At 41.2% G+C, this 17,500-nt stretch overlaps 2 protein-coding genes across 2 annotated transcripts in view; one reads left to right on the forward strand and one right to left on the reverse strand.

Moving 5' to 3' along the window:
• Positions 1-3,405: 3,405 nt before the first annotated feature.
• On the forward strand, positions 3,406-3,828 carry h2af1al (H2A histone family member 1a like; the record flags this gene model as incomplete). The annotated part of the gene is made up of 1 exon (XM_079813666.1): positions 3,406-3,828. One exon carries the CDS (start codon positions 3,406-3,408, stop codon positions 3,826-3,828), a length of 423 nt encoding a protein of 140 aa, XP_079669792.1.
• A 1,700-nt stretch (positions 3,829-5,528) lies between these two features.
• setdb2 (SET domain bifurcated histone lysine methyltransferase 2) overlaps positions 5,529-17,500 on the reverse strand; it is a 24,284-nt gene continuing 12,312 nt past the window's right edge. Inside the window, exons 6-11 of the mRNA XM_079813651.1 lie at positions 16,426-17,172; positions 11,458-11,627; positions 9,592-9,776; positions 9,360-9,521; positions 7,434-7,522; positions 5,529-6,090 (exon numbers count right to left, since the gene is read on the reverse strand). Coding sequence (XP_079669777.1) covers positions 5,973-6,090; positions 7,434-7,522; positions 9,360-9,521; positions 9,592-9,776; positions 11,458-11,627; positions 16,426-17,172 — 1,471 coding nt within the window. The 3' untranslated portion in view covers positions 5,529-5,972. The remainder of the gene's footprint in view (positions 6,091-7,433; positions 7,523-9,359; positions 9,522-9,591; positions 9,777-11,457; positions 11,628-16,425; positions 17,173-17,500) is intronic.

The raw sequence follows: 17,500 nt of genomic DNA on the forward strand, positions 1-17,500 counted from the left end.
TGATCAACTTTACAACATTGATACTATTGAACTGAATTAGTCAAAATTGATAAACTTTACAACATTGACACTATTGAACTGAATTTGTCATAATTGATCAACTTTACAACATTGACACTATTGAACTGAATTTGTCATAATTGATCAACTTTACAACATTGACACTTGAACTGAATTTGTCATAATTGATCAACTTTACAACATTGACACTATTGAACTGAATTTGTCATAATTGATCAACTTTACAACATTGACACTATTAAACTGAATTTGTCATAATTGATCAACTTTACAACATTGACACTATTGAACTGAATTTGTCATAATTGATAAACTTTACAACATTGACACTATTAAACTGAATTTGTCATAATTGATCAACTTTACAACATTGACACTATTGAACTGAATTTGTCATAATTGATAAACTTTACAACATTGACACTATTGAACTGAATTTGTCATAATTGATAAACTTTACAACATTGACACTATTGAACTGAATTTGTCATAATTGATAAACTTTACAACATTGACACTATTGAACTGAATTTGTCATAATTGATAAACTTTACAACATTGACACTATTGAACTGAATTTGTCATAATTGATAAACTTTACAACATTGACACTATTGAACTGAATTTGTCATATTTGATAAACTTTACAACATTGACACTATTGAACTGAATTTGTCATAATTGATAAACTTTACAACATTGACACTATTGAACTGAATTAGTCAAAATTGATAAACTTTACAACATTGACACTATTGAACTGAATTTGTAATAATTGATAAACTTTACAACATTGACACTATTGAACTGAATTTGTCATAATTGATAAACTTTACAACATTGACACTATTGAACTGAATTTGTCATAATTGATAAACTTTACAACATTGACACTATTGAACTGAATTTGTCATAATTGATAAACTTTACAACATTGACACTATTGAACTGAATTAGTCAAAATTGATAAACTTTACAACATTGACACTATTGAACTGAATTTGTAATAATTGATAAACTTTACAACATTGACACTATTGAACTGAATTTGTCATAATTGATAAACTTTACAACATTGACACTATTGAACTGAATTTGTCATAATTGATCAACTTTACAACATTGACACTATTGAACTGAATTTGTCATAATTGATCAACTTTACAACATTGACACTTGAACTGAATTTGTTATAATTGATAAACTTTACAACATTGACACTATTGAACTGAATTTGTCATAGTTGATAAACTTTACAACATTGACACTATTGAACTGAATTTGTCATAGTTGATAAACTTTACAACATTGACACTATTGAACTGAATTTGTTATAATTGATCAACTTTACAACATTGACACTATTGAACTGAATTTGTCATAATTGATAAACTTTACAACATTGACACTATTGAACTGAATTTGTCATAATTGATAAACTTTACAACATTGACACTATTGAACTGAATTTGTCATAATTGATAAACTTTACAACATTGACACTATTGAACTGAATTAGTCAAAATTGATAAACTTTACAACATTGACACTATTGAACTGAATTTGTTATAATTGATAAACTTTACAACATTGACACTATTGAACTGAATTTGTCATAATTGATAAACTTTACAACATTGACACTATTGAACTGAATTAGTCAAAATTGATAAACTTTACAACATTGACACTATTGAACTGAATTTGTCAAAATTGATAAACTTTACAACATTGACACTATTGAACTGAATTTGTCATAGTTGATAAACTTTACAACATTGACACTATTGAACTGAATTTGTCATAATTGATAAACTTTACAACATTGACACTATTGAACTGAATTAGTCAAAATTGATAAACTTTACAACATTGACACTATTGAACTGAATTTGTTATAATTGATAAACTTTACAACATTGACACTATTGAACTGAATTTGTCATAATTGATCAACTTTACAACATTGACACTATTGAACTGAATTTGTTATAATTGATAAACTTTACAACATTGACACTATTGAACTGAATTTGTTATAATTGATAAACTTTACAACATTGACACTATTGAACTGAATTTGTCATAATTGATCAACTTTACAACATTGACACTATTGAACTGAATTTGTTATAATTGATAAACTTTACAACATTGACACTATTGAACTGAATTAGTCAAAATTGATAAACTTTACAACATTGACACTATTGAACTGAATTTGTCATAATTGATAAACTTTACAACATTGACACTATTGAACTGAATTTGTTATAATTGATAAACTTTACAACATTGACACTATTGAACTGAATTTGTCATAATTGATCAACTTTACAACATTGACACTATTGAACTGAATTTGTTATAATTGATAAACTTTACAACATTGACACTATTGAACTGAATTAGTCAAAATTGATAAACTTTACAACATTGACACTATTGAACTGAATTTGTCATAATTGATCAACTTTACAACATTGACACTATTGAACTGAATTTGTCATAATTGATAAACTTTACAACATTGACACTATTGAACTGAATTATTAAAGCTGATAAAAGCATCATGACTCTCTGCACCTTATCGAACCTTTAACCTTCTATTCATATTGTAATATTTCATATTTCACTAAAACTGCTCAAGCAGGCATTGATAAACATTAAGGAAATTCCATACAAAATAAATGTGTTTTGACTTGAAAAAAATATATAAAATATAATTTTTTACTACCATAATACACCAAATTCAGGATACTTTATATTACACTAAATTCAAGATACTGTAATTAATCATTATTGTCATAAGAAAGTATAATTAAACAAGCTTATTATAAGTGAATATCTTTTTAAAATGACTGCAACCTACAATTGATCTAAGTTTGAGAAAGTGTAGAAATGCTTTAATTGATCTTCAATGAATGGAAGCAGCTGATTGGCCAGCAGGCTTTAATGAGCACAGCTGATTGGCCAGCAGGCTTTAATGAGCACAGCTGATTGGCCAGCAGGCTTTAATGAGCACAGCTGATGGTCAATCAATGCCATTGATCTCCAGAATAAAGAGAGACTCTCAGATGTGATCAACAGTGGCTCTGCTGGTCCTGCTTTGAGCTCCACAGGTCAGGTTATGTTGTGTGTTTCTTAAGTCAGACTTTATTTCTGTCATGGGAGCTTTAATCGTTGCTGAACTCGTTTGCTCTTTGACTGCTTGTGAATAAATGCTGTTTTCAGTGTTTTCGATCAGGATTGGTCACTTCAGCTGCTCTTCTTATGGTCAAACTCCTGCTCGTGACTTGATCTACTGGTTCTCTACCAGAATGGGTTCTAGATCAATAATGTTCTGCTGGTTGGTCTCTTGTTCCAGATCTCCTCCTCCTCCTCATGTCTGGTCGCGGTAAGAAGCTCGTCGCCGCGGCGAAAGCCAAGACGTCGGTGTCGCGCTCCTCCCGCGCCGGCCTTCAGTTCCCGGTGGGCCGCATCGCGCGCCTCCTGCGGAAGGGAAACTACGCGCCGCGCATCGGCTCCGGAGCGCCGGTGTATCTGGCGGCCGTCATCGAGTACCTGTGCGCGGAGGTGCTGGAGCTGGCGGGCAACGCGAGCCGCGACAACAAGAAGCGCCGCATCTCGCCGCGACACATCCAGCTGGCGGTGCGGAACGACGAGGAGCTGAACGCGCTGCTGGGCGGAGTCACCATCTCTGAGGGCGGCGTGCTGCCCAACATCCAGGCCCAGCTGCTGCCCAAAAAGACCAAAGCCGCCCCAGAGCCCGACTCCAGCAAACAGGCGCAGTCGCAGGACTTCTGATCGCTCGCACACACGCTTTTAGCACTTTCATGCCTATGCTATTAATAAAACTTTACTTTGTATTTTAATATCTGTCTGGCTCTTTTAATAAATGTGTTAGTCTTCTAAAGACCGGTAATACTGAGTCTCCTGTAGAGATGCTTCTAGATGAATGTGAACTCATTTAAACTGAATATTGGCACTGTTGTCTGAAACTTTGATTAAAGTTTATTTTTAAGTGCTGTAAAACTCTAAACACAAGTTGATTCAGTTCAATAATGAACCAGATTTAAAGCGGCTCTTCCAGAGGTTTAATAATTGAGCAACATTACCAGTTATTTGAACTGAATCACCACAGAATAATGTCTTTAAAGCTTTACAGCAGTTTCAGTCTCATAATTGAATTTTGCAACATTGACACTATTGAACTGAAATATTCCCCCCTTTTTTTTTTTTAAAGGGGTAATGCAATTACATTCCATGATACCTTTCTGAACTCAAATGTATTTTAAAACAAAAATATAACTTAATAGTTCACAAATTGTGTTTATCCTACAGAATAACAAACATGATAATATTTTATAATGTATTGGTATTTAAAGTTTATTTCAGTAGAGGGACACCACACATGAAGAATGACTCTAACACTGCCATTTTTAATCCCATTGCCATTTAACTATAAAAAGATGCAATCTTTGTTATTAATAGATATTAGTGGAGTTTTACTGCATCTATTGGGGAAAAGTTGGCACTGCAAAATCAAAAACCCAAACAAAATCTGCCTGAAAGCTCATTTTTCGAGAGATCAACCTCAAATTTGAAACAGCTTTTTTAGATTTGTCTTTGATTTTCTAGCAGTTTTAGAGTTCACCTTTTTTTTATTTTGATAAAATATAAATCATTTTCATGAACTTAAACCTCTAACTTTTTTTTACTTCAACAATAATCTGCCAAGGGTCTCCTTTACAATGAGACCAAATGAGTTTTTCGACATGGACATTTTTGTCCTCTGGACCTGCGTAACTTTCTTTAATTGTGTTCGGCTTCTAAATCCTGCGGATTAAACACATTCAATATTCAGAAACTCAATCGACTGAGAAGCAGAACAGAGCTGAATAATCACGGTCTCGTGCTTTAAAGCTCAAAATGAATTATAATATTTGAACTCGAACTTGAACCTTTTCGCACATGAGAGACTCTTTTTAAATACATTTTTCTTCTTTACTTTTTTTTTTCTTTTAAAATGTTTGAACATTACTGTATTTTATTTTTGTTCTTCTCTCAGGTTCGAAATAAAGATATCATATAAAAAAAAAAATCAAATCAACCTGAGCTGACTGAGTTTATGATCAATCCAACCAATGAGTCAATGATCATTATCCAACCTTTGAGCTGATTTACACCTGAAGTTGAGTTTTGTGAATTGAACATTTATACACTGCCCTCAATGACTATTCAGAGTTTCTTTTGCTGTGACTGTGAAGTGTGTGAAGTGTTAACCTGAAGTCCCAGATGAGAGACTGAGGCAGTTTTGATCTGGTGTGTGTGTGTGTGTGTGTGTGGTTTCAGGTCCTGCGGTGAGCTTCACTGACCTGCCGCTCAGAAGAACATGTGCTGAACACACAGAGGTCAGAGGGAGTGTGTGTGTGTGTGTGGGTGGGTTCAGAAGGACAGGATGAGCCGCACTAACCACAACCTTACAATAAGAGAAAACAAGTATTCTAATGAGCTGAAAATCTTTAATTCATTCATCAATATTCCTCCAGAGATCATTTAACTCTTAAAACCTAATTGAATAATTTCAGTGACTTATTTTAATCATACAATCCTAGTTTCTGTACATTAGACGTGATCATTACAGGACGTGAATACTGAGTTGATGTGCAACACACACACACACACACACACACACACACACACACACACACACACACACACACACACACACACACACACGACAGAACTTTGCTTGACTCAACTTTATTTCTGCTGTGGAAACACCCTCAAAGCAGCTCAATAACCGTCCGGCTTGACAGTAGTGTGTGGGTGTGTGTGTGTGTCAGGTGATGAAGTGATTGACAGAAGTGTGTGTGTGTCAGGTGACGAGTGATTGACAGAAGTGTGTGTGTGTCAGGTGACGAGTGATTGACAGAAGTGTGTGTGTGTCAGGTGACGAGTGATTGACAGCTGGAGCTGGCGCAGCGGCAGGGCACCTCATGATCCGGGTCACTGCCCGGTGTGTACGAGTAGTTCCAGGTCAGTTCAGTTCCAGCTTTAACTGACCTAAGAAATAAAAACAACACACTCACAAACTGAATTTGTTTCATAATTGAATTTTGCATCATTGACTCTATTGAACTGAATTTGTTTCATAATTGAATTTTGCATCATTGACACTATTGATCTGAACTGAATTTGTTTCATAATTGAATTTTGCATCATTGACTCTATTGAACTGAATTTGTTTCATAATTGAATTTTGCATCATTGACTCTATTGAACTGAATTTGTTTCATAATTGAATTTTGCATCATTGAACTGAATTTGTTTCATAATTGAATTTTGCATCATTGACTCTATTGAACTGAATTTGTTTCATAATTGAATTTTGCACCATTGACTCTATTGAACTGAATTTGTTTCATAATTGAATTTTGCACCATTGACACTATTGAACTGAATTTGTTTCATAATTGAATTTTGCAACATTGACACTATTGAACTGAATTTGTTTCATAATTGAATTTTGCAACATTGACACTATTGAACTGAATTTGTTTCATAATTGAATTTTGCATCATTGACTCTATTGAACTGAATTTGTTTCATAATTGAATTTTGCACCATTGACACTATTGAACTGAATTTGTTTCATAATTGAATTTTGCAACATTGACACTATTGAACTGAATTTGTTTCATAATTGAATTTTGCATCATTGACACTATTGAACTGAATTTGTTTCATAATTGAATTTTGCATCATTGACTCTATTGAACTGAATTTGTTTCATAACTGAATTTTGCATCATTGACACTATTGAACTGAATTTGTTTCATAATTGAATTTTGCATCATTGACTCTATTGAACTGAATTTGTTTCATAACTGAATTTTGCAACACTGACACTATTGAACTGAACTGAATTTGTTTCATAATTGAATTTTGCATCATTGACACTATTGAACTGAATTTGTATCATAATTGAATTTTGCATCATTGACACTATTGAACTGAAGTGAATTTGTTTCATAATTGAATTTTGCATCATTGACTCTATTGAACTGAATTTGTTTCATAACTGAATTTTGCAACACTGACACTATTGAACTGAACTGAATTTGTTTCATAATTGAATTTTGCATCATTGACACTATTGAACTGAATTTGTTTCATAATTGAATTTTGCATCATTGACACTATTGAACTGAATTTGTTTCATAACTGAATTTTGCATCATTGACACTATTGAACTGAATTTGTTTCATAATTGAATTTTGCAACACTGACACTATTGAACTGAATTTGTCATAATTGATCAATTTTACAACATTAACACTATTGAACTGAATTTCACTGTAAACCCTTCCTCTGAATGTAATGTCAGCCATGACTGATGTTCTCACCTGTTTGTAAAGAAGGCGATGAGAGGGAATTGTGGGTCGTGTGTGTCGATGAAGACGTTCTGGATGAAGAGGTTGGGCTCACAGCTGTGCTGCAGGTCAAGGACATTAATGTCAATCATTCAATCTGATAATATTCAACTCAGAAATCAGAATAACATCAGAATATAAAGGGAACGGATCGTGTTACTCCATCACTGGACAAACTGAGCCACTTCAGTAAGAACACAATCAAATATGATTACATATGCGGCCCGTTAGCACTGGTTCTTATGTATGGAAGCCCATTGTGCCACATAACAACAATACTAAATAAACACTAGTCATACGAAATTATGACATAAAAATCTAAATGATAAAGTTCAAATTATGACCAAAAAAGCCAAAATTAAAACAAAATTATGACCAAAAAAAATTCTAAATAGTTAGTCAAATTTGGAAAAAAAAGTATTGCGACAACATTTTTTTATTATGAAATATTAAGAAATTATGACTAAATTGACTAAAAAAGTGAACATAACAAAAAGTCGAAATTATCACTAAATTGACAAAAAATCACGACTAAAAAGTCATAATGATGACAAAAAGTTAAAATTATCATAAAAAATCATGTCATAAAAAAGTTGAAATTATGACAAAATTAAAATTAAATTGTGACTAAAAAGTCAGCATGACAACAAGTTTAAATTATCACTAAATTGACAAAAAATTACAACTAAAAATGACAGTAAAAATTATTATTAAAAAAGTCAAAAATTAAAAGTCACAAATCATGGCATACTACATAGAAATTATGACAAAATTAAATTATGACAATTAAATTAACTAAGAATTATGACTAAAAAGTAAATGACAAAGTCAAAATTAATCATAAAAATCATGTCATAAAACATTCAAATTATGTCAAAAAAAAATCAAAATAGTGAGTCAAATTTGACAAAAAAAATTTATTGCGACAACATTTTTTTAATGAAATATTACGAAATTATGACTAAATTGACTAAAAATTACGACTAAAAAGTTATAATGATGACAAAAAGTAAAAATTATCATAAAAAATCATGTAATAAAAAGTTGAAATTATGACAAAATTAAAATTAAATTGTAACTAAAAAGTCAGCATGACAACAAGTTTAAATGATCACTAAATTGACAAAAAATTACAACTAAAAATGACAGTAAAAATTATTATTAAAAAAGTCAAAAATTAAAAGTCACAAATCATGGCATACTACATAGAAATTATGACAAAATTAAATTATGACAATTAAATTAACTAAGAATTATGACTAAAAAGTAAATGACAAAGTCAAAATTAATCATAAAAATCATGTCATAAAACATTCAAATTATGTCAAAAAAAAATCAAAATAGTGAGTCAAATTTGACAAAAAAAATTTATTGCGACAACATTTTTTTAATGAAATATTACGAAATTATGACTAAATTGACTAAAAATTACGACTAAAAAGTTATAATGATGACAAAAAGTAAAAATTATCATAAAAAATCATGTAATAAAAAGTTGAAATTATGACAAAATTAAAATTAAATTGTAACTAAAAAGTCAGCATGACAACAAGTTTAAATGATCACTAAATTGACAAAAAATTACAACTAAAAATGACAGTAAAAATTATTATTAAAAAAGTCAAAAATTAAAAGTCACAAATCATGACATTCTACATAGAAATTATGAAAATTACATTGACAAAAAATTATGAATAAAAAGTAAACGGCAAAAAGTCCAAATTAATCATAAAAATTATGTCATAAAACATTCAAATCAATATTATGACAAGTAAAAGAGAAAGTCATAATTTCACCTTTTTGTCTCATAATTGTTTTCATTAGTGTGTCATAATTTGGATTTTAATGACAGATTGTTTTTCCAGTGAGGTGCATGATGGGTAAAAGCGTGACACGTACGTTGAAGAAGCGGGCCACGTTCCCTTCTTTGGAGGCGTCGAGGTAATACATCCTGTCCTGATGTGTGTGTGACGCGACCTCGTGTCCGTTTGAGAGCCTGGGCTTCTTCCTCAAGACCTGGTGCTCCGTCCCCGCTGCCGCCTCGTCCTCTCGCTGCTGCTCCTGAAACGGGACATTCACATCACACTCATGCCCCTTCCCTGCCGGAGCGCTGACCGGGAGCAACACTGACCGGGAGCTGATCCGCGGGCCTCTGGATCACCGGCACATACAGCGGCGGAGAGCAGTCCAGCGTCTCCTTGGGGCCCGGAAGAGTCCACTCCTCCACCACCTCCACCTCGTCATCGGACACGGGCGGATCTCGGCTGAGGAGATCCGGCGGCTCCTCCTCACTGTGCTCCAGCCGGAGGACGACGCCTGCACACACACACACACACACACACACACAAGCATGAGCAGAACACACTCATCTTACTGCACTATCACTGACTAGAATCGTTATGGTGTAAGTTAAAGGATAATAAACCTGGTGTGTGTGTGTGTGTGTGTGTGTGTGTGTGTGTGTGTGTGTGTGTGTGTGTGTACCTGCACAGATGCAGATGAAGGTTCCCTGGTCGAGGTCGTCCCGGCCTAAGATAAGTGTGTTTGGGTTGAGAACCAACTCAACCCATCCCAACTCAACCCGTCCCAACTCATCCCATCCCAACCCAACCCAGCCCATCCAAACTCAACCCTTCCCAACCCAGCCCATCCCAACTAAACTCATCCCAACCCAACCCGTCCCAACTCATCCCATCCCAACCCAACCCAACACATCTCAACTCAACCCATCCCAACCTAACCCAACTCATCCCAACCCAACCCAGCCCATCCCAACTCATCCCATCCCAACCCAACCCAGCCCATCCCAACTCAACCCTTCCCAACCCAGCCCATCCAAACTCAACCCTTCCCAACCCAACCCGTCCCAACTCCACCCGTCCCAACTCAACACATCCCAACCCAACTCATCCCACCCCATTCCAACTCAACCCATCCCAACCTAACCCAACTCATCCCATCCCAACCCAACCCATCCCACCCCATTCCAACTCAACCCATCCCAACCTAACCCAACTCATCCCATCCCAACCCAACCCATCCCACCCCATTCCAACCCAACTCATTCCATCCCACCCCATTCCAACTCAACCCATCCCAACCTAACCCAACCCGTCCCAACCTAACCCAACCCGTCCCATCCCAACCCAACTCATCCCACCCCATTCCAACTCAACCCAACCCAACCTAACCCAACTCATCCCATCCCAACCCGTCCCAACTCATCCCATCCCAACTCAACCCATCCCACCCCATTCCAACCCAACCCTACCCATCCCATCCCAACCCAACCCAACCCAACCCAACTCATCCCATTCCAACCCAACCCTACCCATCCCATCCCAACCCAACCCAACCCAACCCAACCCACCCCATTCCAACTCAACCCAACCCAACCCAACTCATCCCATTCCAACTCAACCCAACTCAACCCATCCCACCCCATTCCAACTCAACCCAACCCAACCTAAACCAACTCATCCCATACCATCCCAAGCCATCCCACCCCATTCCAACCCAACTCATCCCAGCCCATCCCACCCCATTCCAACTCAACCCATCCCAACCTAACCCAACCCGTCCCAACTCAACCCGTCCCAACTCAACCCATCCCAACTCATCCCATCCCAACCCTACCCAACCCAACTCAACCCATCCCACCCCATTCCAACTCAACCCAACTCAACCCATCCCACCCCATTCCAACTCAACCCATCCCAACTCATCCCATCCGAACCCAAACACACTTATCTCAGAACACACTCATCTTTACATTTACTTTTGGCAGACGCTTTTATCCAAAGTGACTTACATTGCATTCAAGGTACACATTTTGTCAATTCTTGCTTTCCCTGGGAATCGAACCCATGACTTTGGCGTTGCTAGCGCCACACTCTACTGTTTGAGCTACAGGAAATATTACTGCACTATCACTGACTAGAATCGTTATGGTGTTAGTTGAGGATAATAACCCTGGTGTGTGTGTGTGTGTGTGTACCTGCATAGATGCAGATGAAGGTTCCCTGGTCGAGGTCATCCCGGCAGCGAACGGCCCAGCCGCGGTCCAGCGTCCGGAACACCTGCAGCCGCACACGCAGACCCTTCTGCACCACACGGTTCTGACAGCGGCTCTTCTGACAGCTGCACCACGGGCCGCACTCAAACAACCTGCCGGATCACAGCAGCACTCAAACACTACACAACATAAGACAAACACAACACATCCAACACAACACAACAAACACACAACCCATCCCAACTCAACCCAACCCATCCCAACTCAACCCAACTCATCCCATCCCATCCCAACCCATCCCAACTCAACCCAACTCATCCCATTCCATCCCAACCCATCCCAACTCAACCCAACTCATCCCATCCCAACTTAACCCATCCCAACTCAACCCATCCCAACCCAACTTATCCCATCCCAACTTAACCCATCCCATCTCAACCCAACCCATCCCAACCCAACCCAACCCAACTCAACCCATCCCAACTCAACCCATCCCAACCCAACTTATCCCATCCCAACTTAACCCATCCCATCTCAACTCAACCCAACCCATCCCAACTCATCCCATCCCAACCCAACCCAACCCAACTCAACCCATCCCAACTCAACCCATCCCAACTCAACCCATCCCAACCCAACTTATCCCATCCCAACTTAACCCATCCCATCTCAACTCAACCCAACCCATCCCAACTCATCCCATCCCATCCCAACCCAACTCAACCCATCCACACTCAACTCAACTCATCCAAACTCAACCCATCTCAACTCAACACAACCCATCCCAACTCAACTCAACTCATCCCAACCCAACCCAACTCAACCCAACCCATTCCAACTCAACTCATCCCAAACCAACTCAACCCATCCACACTCAACTCATCCCAACCCATCTCAACTCAACACAACCCATCCCAACTCATCCCATCCCAACTCATCCTATCCCATCCCATCCCAACTCAACCCGACCCATCCCATCCCAACTCAACTCATCCCATCCCAACTTAACCCATCCCATCCCAACTCAACCCATCCCAATTTATCCCATCCCAACTTATCCCATCCCAACTTAACCCATCCCAACTTAACCCATCCCATCTCAACTCAACCCAACCCATCCCAACTCAACTCATCCCAACACATCTCAACTCAACACAACCCATCCCAACTCATCCCATCCCAACTCATCCTATCCCATCCCATCCCAACTCAACCCGACCCATCCCATCCCAACTCAACTCATCCCATCCCAACTTAACCCATCCCATCCCAACTCAACCCATCCCAACTTATCCCATCCCAACTTATCCCATCCCAACTTAACCCATCCCAACTTAACCCATCCCAACTTAACCCATCCCATCTCAACTCAACCCAACCCATCCCAACTCAACCCATCCCATCCCATCCCAACCCAACCCAACTCATCCCAACTCAACCCATCCCAACTCATCCCAACACATCTCAAATCAACACAACCCATCCCAACTCAACTCATCCCAACCCAACCCAACTCAACTCAGCCCATTCCAACTCAACTCATCCCAACTCAACCCATCCCATCCCAACTCAACTCATCCCAACACATCTCAACTCAACACAACCCATCCCAACTCATCCCATCCCAACTCAACCCAACTCATCCTATCCCATCCCATCCCAACTCAACCCGACCCATCCCAACTCAACTCATCCCAACTCATCCCATCCCAACTTAACCCATCCCAACTCAACCCATCCCATCCCAACTCAACCCAACTCAGCCCAACCCATCCCATTCCATCCCAACTCAACCCATCCCAACTCATCCCATTCCAACTCAACTCAACTCAACAACTCAACCTCATCCCATCCCAACTCAACTCAACTTAACTTCACTTAACTCAACAACTCAACCTCATCCCATCCCAATCCAACCCAACCCAATTCATCCCATCCCAACTCAACTCAACTCAACTCAACAACTCAACCTCATCCCATCCCAACTCAACTCAACTCAACTTAACTTCACTTAACTCAACAACTCAACCTCATCCCATCCCAATCCAACCCAACCCAATTCATCCCATCCCAACTCAACTCATCCCATCCCAACTCATCCCAGCCCATCCCATCCCATCCCCTCCCAACTCAACCCAACCCTACCCAATTCATCCCATCCCAACGCATCCCAACTCAACCCAGCCCATCCCATCCCAACTCAACACATCTCATCACAACTCAATCCAACACATCCCATCCCAACTCAATCCAACTCATCCCATCCCATCCCAACTCATCCCAACCCATCCCAACTCAACCCAGCCCATCCCATCCCAACTCAACACATCTCATCCCAACTCAATCCAACACATCCCATCCCAACTCAATCCAACTCATCCCATCCCATCCCAACTCATCCCAACCCATCCCAACTCAACCCATCCCAACTCAACTCAACTTAACTCAACTGATCCCATCGCAACCCAACACAATTTATCCCATCCCAAGCCATCCCAGCCCAGCCCATCCTAACCCATCCCATCTCATCCCAACTCAACCAATCCAAACCCAAACCAACCCATCCCAGCCCATCCTAACCCATCCCATTCCATCCAAACTCAACCCAACTCATCCCATCCCATCCCAACACAACACAACACAACACATCCCAACTCAACCCATCCCATCTTATCCTAACCCATCCCATCCCAACTCAACCCAATTTATCCCATCCCAACTAAACCCAACTCATCCCATCCCAACTCAACTAAACAACTCAACTCATCCCATCCCAACTCAACACAACACATCCCAACTCAACCCATCCCATCTTATCCTAACCCATCCCATCCCATCTCAACCCAATTTATCCCATCCCAACTAAACCCAACTCATCCCATCCCAACTCAACTCAACAACTCAACTCATCCCATCCCATCCCAACTCAACCCAACTCATCCCATCCCAACTCAACGCATCCCAACTCAACTCAACAACTCAACTCAACTCAACTCAACACATCCCATCCCATCCCAACTCAACCCAACCCAACCCAACCTAATTCATCCCATCCCAACTCAAACCAACCCAATTCATCCCAACTCAACCCAACTCATCCCATCCCAACTCAACGCATCCCAACTCAACTCAACAACTCAACTCAACGGATCCCATCCCATCCCATCTCAACCCAACCCAACCCAATGCATCCCAACTCAACTCAACCCATCCCAGCCCATCCTAACCCAGCCCATCCCAACTCAACAACTCAACTCAACTCAACTCAACTCAACAACAACTCAACTCATCCCATTCCATCTCAACTCATCCCATCCCATCCCAACTCAACGCATCCCAACTCAACCCATCCCATCCCAACTCAACTCATCCCATCCCATCCCAACTCAACTCAACTCAACTCAACAACTCAACTCAACTCAACTCAACTCAACGCATCCCATCCCATCCCATCCCATCCCAACTCAACCCAACCCAACCCAATTCATCCCATCCCAATGCATCCCAACTCAACTCAATCCATCCCAGCTCATCCTAACCCATCCCATCCCAACTCAACAACTCAACTCAACAACTCAACTCATCCCATTCCATCTCAACTCATCCCATCCCAACGCATCCCAACTCAACCCATCCCATCCCAACTCAACCCATCCCAGCCCATCCCATCCTAACTCAACTCAACAACTCATCCCATCCCATCTCAACTCATCCCATCCCATCCCAACTCAACCCAACCCAACCCAATTTATCCCATCCCAACACATCTCAACTGAACCCATCCCATCCCAACACTACCCATCTCAACTGAACCCATCCCATCCCAACTCATCCCAACCCATCCCATCCCAACTCAACTCATCCCAACACATCTCAACTCAACACAACCCATCCCAACTCATCCCATCCCAACTCATCCTATCCCATCCCAAATGAACCCATCCCATCCCAACACTACCCATCTCAACTGAACCCATCCCATCCCAACTCAACTTAACCCCTCCCATCCCAACTGAACCCATCCCATCCCATCCCAACACTACCCATCTCAACTGAACCCATCCCATCCCAACTCAACTTAACCCCTCCCATCCCAACTGAACCCATCCCATCCCAACACTACCCATCTCAACTGAACCCATCCCATCCCAACTCAACTTAACCCCTCCCATCCCAACTGAACCCATCCCATCCCAACACTACCCATCTCAACTGAACCCATCCCATCCCAACTCAACTTAACCCCTCCCATCCCAACTGAACCCATCCCAACCCATCCCAACCCAACTCATCCAAACCCAACTCATCCAAACCCATCCCAACACATCTTAACTCAACCCGTCCCAACTGAACCCAACGCAATCCATCCCATCCCATCCCAACCCAACCCAACCCATCCTAACTGAACCCATCCCAACACATCTCAACCCAACTGAACCCATCCCATCCCAACTCAACTTAACCCCTCCCATCCCAACTGAACCCATCCCATCCCATCCCAACACTACCCATCTCAACTGAACCCATCCCATCCCAACTCAACTTAACCCCTCCCATCCCAACTGAACCCATCCCATCCCAACACTACCCATCTCAACTGAACCCATCCCATCCCAACTCAACTTAACCCCTCCCATCCCAACTGAACCCATCCCATCCCAACACTACCCATCTCAACTGAACCCATCCCATCCCAACTCAACTTAACCCCTCCCATCCCAACTGAACCCATCCCAACTGAACCCATCCCAACCCATCCCAACCCAACTCATCCAAACCCAACTCATCCAAACCCATCCCAACACATCTTAACTTAACCCGTCCCAACTGAACCCAACGCAATCCATCCCATCCCATCCCAACCCAACCCAACCCATCCTAACTGAACCCATCCCAACACATCTCATCCCAACTGAACCCATCCCAGCCCAGCCCAGCCCATGGACTCACCCTGTTCGCACCGGCTCGCTCAGCCTCTGGTGCCTGTAATGAGCTCCTCCTCCTCCTCCACCTCCACCTCCACCTCCTCCTCCGTCCGTCAGCTGAACACAAGCGCAGCTCTGAGCATCAGTGCAGTCTCCTGTGCAGTCGCAGCAGGCTGTGAAGAACGGGGCGGCGCTGAGGAAGCAGCCGTGCGGCCAGCGCTCCTTCCGGTACCGGAACTCCTTCGGCCGCGTCCCGTCCACCTCATTGAACAGCGGCACGGGGACCGGCTCGATCCCGCGGCTGAGGTCCCGCTCGAACAGAAGCGCGGGCGAGGCGGGCGCGCGGACCAGATGTTCCGGAACAATCTGAGCATTGAAGCTGAAGTTGCCCGGCTGCAACACGGCCAGAGTGTCCGACTGCAGCAGGAACTGAAGCACCTCCTCCATGGAGCGCAGGCTCCGCCCACACGGCGCTTTATACAGCACGTCCGGCTCACTCTCGTCCTCCGGCCCGCCCGCTCGGACCCAGGCGCAGTGGCGCTGGAAGTGGCAGAGCATGGGCACCCGCAGCGGGTTGTGGCCCAGGAAGAGGTCTGCGTGAGCGGGCAGCTGCGGGACACACGCCGGGCTGCAGTCGTGCGGCTGGTAGATGAGCTGGACCGGAGACCGGGCCTCTTCAGAACACAAGCTCAGGGGAGACAGAAGCAGGTCCGTCCTGCTGGCCGAGGACATCTGGCTGTAGTCAGAACCAGACTCCACATCTCTGGAGAGGCTGTGAGAGAGCGGAGAATAACACTCAAACTCTATTCATGAGAAGTGTTAATTTCGTTGACGAATAATTTTTTCAGAGCCAAGACCTTTTTCCACTGACGATTACAATGAAAACAATTATTTACATTAAAGGGTTAGTTGGCTTTTAAGTTGACTATTATTAAACCACTTATTAAAAAAACGCAACTTGATCCTACAGAATTAGTCAATTACAGGCCAATCTCAAATCTACCCTTTCCGTCAGAAACACTAGAAAAGGCAGTGTCTTCACAACTATGCTCCTTTATTTAGAAAGAAATGGCATCTGTATTACAATTGAACTAAACTCA

The sequence above is a fragment of the Gobio gobio genome, assembly GCF_949357685.1.
Source record: "Gobio gobio genome assembly, chromosome: 3".
Classification (NCBI taxonomy): domain Eukaryota; kingdom Metazoa; phylum Chordata; class Actinopteri; order Cypriniformes; family Gobionidae; genus Gobio; species Gobio gobio.